At 49.5% G+C, this 3,463-nt stretch overlaps 1 protein-coding gene across 1 annotated transcript in view; it reads right to left on the bottom strand.

Moving 5' to 3' along the window:
* The window catches only part of nkd2b (NKD inhibitor of WNT signaling pathway 2b), a 25,357-nt gene continuing 21,894 nt past the window's right edge, over positions 1-3,463 (bottom strand). Inside the window, exons 6-10 of the mRNA XM_080858653.1 lie at positions 3,184-3,279; positions 2,808-2,958; positions 2,127-2,184; positions 1,665-1,783; positions 1-1,268 (exon numbers count right to left, since the gene is read on the bottom strand). Of these exons, the coding sequence (XP_080714779.1) occupies positions 661-1,268; positions 1,665-1,783; positions 2,127-2,184; positions 2,808-2,958; positions 3,184-3,279 (1,032 nt within the window). The 3' untranslated portion in view covers positions 1-660. The remainder of the gene's footprint in view (positions 1,269-1,664; positions 1,784-2,126; positions 2,185-2,807; positions 2,959-3,183; positions 3,280-3,463) is intronic.

Raw genomic sequence — 3,463 nt, 5'->3', positions numbered from 1 at the left:
TTCACCTGAGACCCACACTTTGGAACCATGGCAACGCTTTCAATGAAGCCAGCACACTTTCAGCACAGACCCTCTAATGCCTGACCATGAGCTCATCACATTTTGAACTATTGTCCCAATGTGTGGAATTGAGGGTTTACACAATCAGATTCACATCAGCCTTTTTCTTTTGTTGTAACCACATATTAGCTTTTGTTATGATTCAGTGTATAAATGTGTATACAATGCAGTAAGGGTTGGCCTCATTGAAAGTGTTACTTAAAAGCTTTGAGGTCAATCGTACAACCTCAAAGAGGACAAACAAATCTACCGACAACATCAAAGGAACATGGCGTGCAAGTCCATTGATCCATCTTCGTAACACAGCTGGAAATCTCTGCTAGCCTAGGCCAATAGAAAGTCCTAATTAAAGTGTTTATTATGGACTATTAGCACTCCTGTCAGTCTGGTATCCACAGTTTGTTATGGCTGAAGCCAAGTCATGCCATCTCAGCGAGTGTGAGCAAAGCAGACTTGGTGACCAGAGGACTATGTCGTCCCCTGGGCTGATTTGTCTTTCAGCAAGGCATGTCCTCATGTCCTCAGCTGCTTTCTGGTGGTTCTTTATGTTTGTGAGAACGTGTGTGTGAGTGTGTGAGTATGAGTGTGAGCCACATGCGGTCATGTCTGGTGGTAGTGGTGATAGTGGTGATGGTGGTGGTGTTCGTGGTGGTGGTGGTGCTCGTGGCGTTGGACCACCGGCACCACAAACCCAGGGCTGCCGGGCAGGATGGGGGGCTGCTGCTCGCGCTCCAGGCCTGGGGCTGTGGGGGGAGGCTGCTGCTGCTGCTGCTGCTGGGGGCCTTTGGCCGGGGAGAGGCCATCTCGGGTCTTGGCCCGCAGCCGCTTGCTGTGGCTGTGCTGGAGCGGGTGCTGGTGGTGGAGAACGGTTTGGGGTTGGCTCTGCTGGGCGAGGTGGTACACGTCCTGTCCGCCGTGAGAACCCGCTGAGGCACTATGGTGCAGGGGCGCGTGGTAGCCGTGGCACCTGCCTGACTTGCCACCTCCTCCGTTGCCTCCGTTCGGGTGTCCTCCCGCCAGCGCTCCTTTGCCGGCTCCTCTGGGGGACTTGAGGAACTGGGGCCCCCTGCTGCTGCGGGGCTCCACAGGGGTGTAGTACTCCCCGATGACCTGCGAGCGGCGTTGGTGAGCGGCGTGGACCTCGGGCTCATGGGAGCGAGAGCGGCTCTGGGGGTGGGGGCCTCGCGGCGTGGGCTCCTCCGGGGGGGCTGGGGTGGAGAAACGTGGATGGGTGAGATTCCCCTCGCCAGGTTAGAGAGAGACATGCACGCCCCCTACATTAAACTAGGAAGTCATACATGAGGCCCAAGGATTGTGTTTCAATTCAATTTCAGCTTTCTACAAATCATCTGAAACGTTTTGTACTGCCTTCTTACCTTATATACATAAGTGCAATTACTAGTTTTGTATTCCACAGAAGTTTGAATTTCTGCAATTCCAATCCTTTTAGTGGCAGTGCAAGATGTAGGGGACACAGCAAGTTTCCCTTCTACCAAATGTGAATGCAGCAGCTGCTACTGTTTATGTGTGAACAGCTCCCTCTAGTGTTCAATGTGACACCTCTCTATCATTCTCCCTGTGTACTTCATGCAGCTCCGGCCTACCTTCAAACCTAGAGGTGTAGTTCTCAATCCCAGCCAGGTCCAGGTAGTGATTTCTTCTCTCAGTGTTCTCATCCACACAATAGTGATGACCCTCTGGGGCAGCGTCGCTGCTCTGGCCTCTGAAACATCACACACACACACACACACACACACACACACACACACACACACACTAATCAGATATCTGACACTACATGAGAAACATCACACACACACACACACACACTAATCAGATATCTGACACTACATGAGAGACTATACTGTTACAAGAAGTTACAATCACCTGTTTTAACCTCTCATCACAGTTACATTGATTGAATAGCGCCTGAGGGAATGTTAGATAATGTAATGTTATTATTAATTATATCAATTATGAACTGCAACAGTAGTAGAGGCGTCAGCCGGGATGGAGGTGAGTGTGGAAGGTTAAGTGTCATGGCAGCAGAGCTGGGGTGTGTTCACCTGACTTGAGAGCAGTGTTTGCGGTTCTCCTCTGCGTGACATCGCCCCGCCTCTCGCTCTGACAGGAAAATAAAGACGATTATGGCACAGGAAGATGAAGATTTAGAGCAGCACAGAGCTCGGCAAATATTCAATATTGAAGCCCAGGCGACAGACACCAGCACCCATGGGTTTTAGCCTCCTTGCTAGCAAACCCACCTCCCAGGCCCAAGGTTGGGAGTTCTAGTCTGGTGCAGGACTGTGCTTGTTTACAAAACACAATACATACTATACTGCAAGTCTATGACACCAGCATGTCAGAGGAGTCTCTACATGTGTTCATTTTTCACTGCTACCCTAACAAAAATAAATGTGAAGATTTCAATCCCATCTGTAATTCATTAAAGCACACAATGTGCAAGGTAACTGCTAACTGGAAAAGGTCATAAAGCCTCCAGCATAGCTGTTATATAATTATAATAATTAAGGCTGAAGCGCAATAATCAGGTGACCAAAGCTACAGCCCTATTTAATTTGTTAGAAACTTACTGAGGAATAACAATTACAATGGGGTATAATTGTGTGATATACCATAAGACAGCTTATTACAATGCAGACTAATGCAAAAACTAAAGAAGAAGATGAAATCATAAAGTCATCAACCTATGTGCCGGTATTATTGTTCTGGCCAGTGGCTCTCACCTGGTCCTGAGCTGATGGTTTCTCTCCGCCGTGTCTTGGGCTCCGGGGCGACCGTTAGCTTCACTCGGAGTGTCTTACTCTTACTGTGTCCTGAGTGGTTGACCGAGGCGTCCACCACATCATAGATGGTGTGCATCAGGCTGGACATGTCCTGCAGATACAGACAGACCGGGAAGACACTCAGTGCTGCTGCTGCATACTGCATCTGGCGTGCTGCACATGGCATACAAACAGCGATATGTGCATGTACTCTGTGCTACCAACAGAGAGGTCATAGCGCTACTGTATGCGTGTGCACTCGTTATGCAACACAGGGTTTCTGCCAAGGCTCATAAAATGGTATGAGTAACACCCTTCTAAGTTCCTCCCTCTGTACCTCCTTGGTGACTTTCCCGCTGTTGTCAAAGTCGTAAAGGGTGAAGACCCACTCCTGACGATTATCATCCTCCACTGACACATCACACTCCAGGTCCTGTTGGCATGACAACAAGGAACAGTTACTCAGCAATCCAGCTCAGGCACCCAAGACGGCCACCAGGGGTCAGTGCATCAAACCATTTCACGCTGCTTCAAACAGCTCCGGGTTTTCAAACCCCTCATTCTCAACCGCTGAAGCCAGTTTCAGCGCAGCTCTTAAACCTCTGCATTAGCTGCCA

This window comes from Sprattus sprattus, assembly GCF_963457725.1.
Source record: "Sprattus sprattus genome assembly, chromosome: 19".
Classification (NCBI taxonomy): Eukaryota; Metazoa; Chordata; class Actinopteri; order Clupeiformes; family Clupeidae; genus Sprattus; species Sprattus sprattus.
This window is presented reverse-complemented; position numbering and strand designations above follow the sequence as displayed.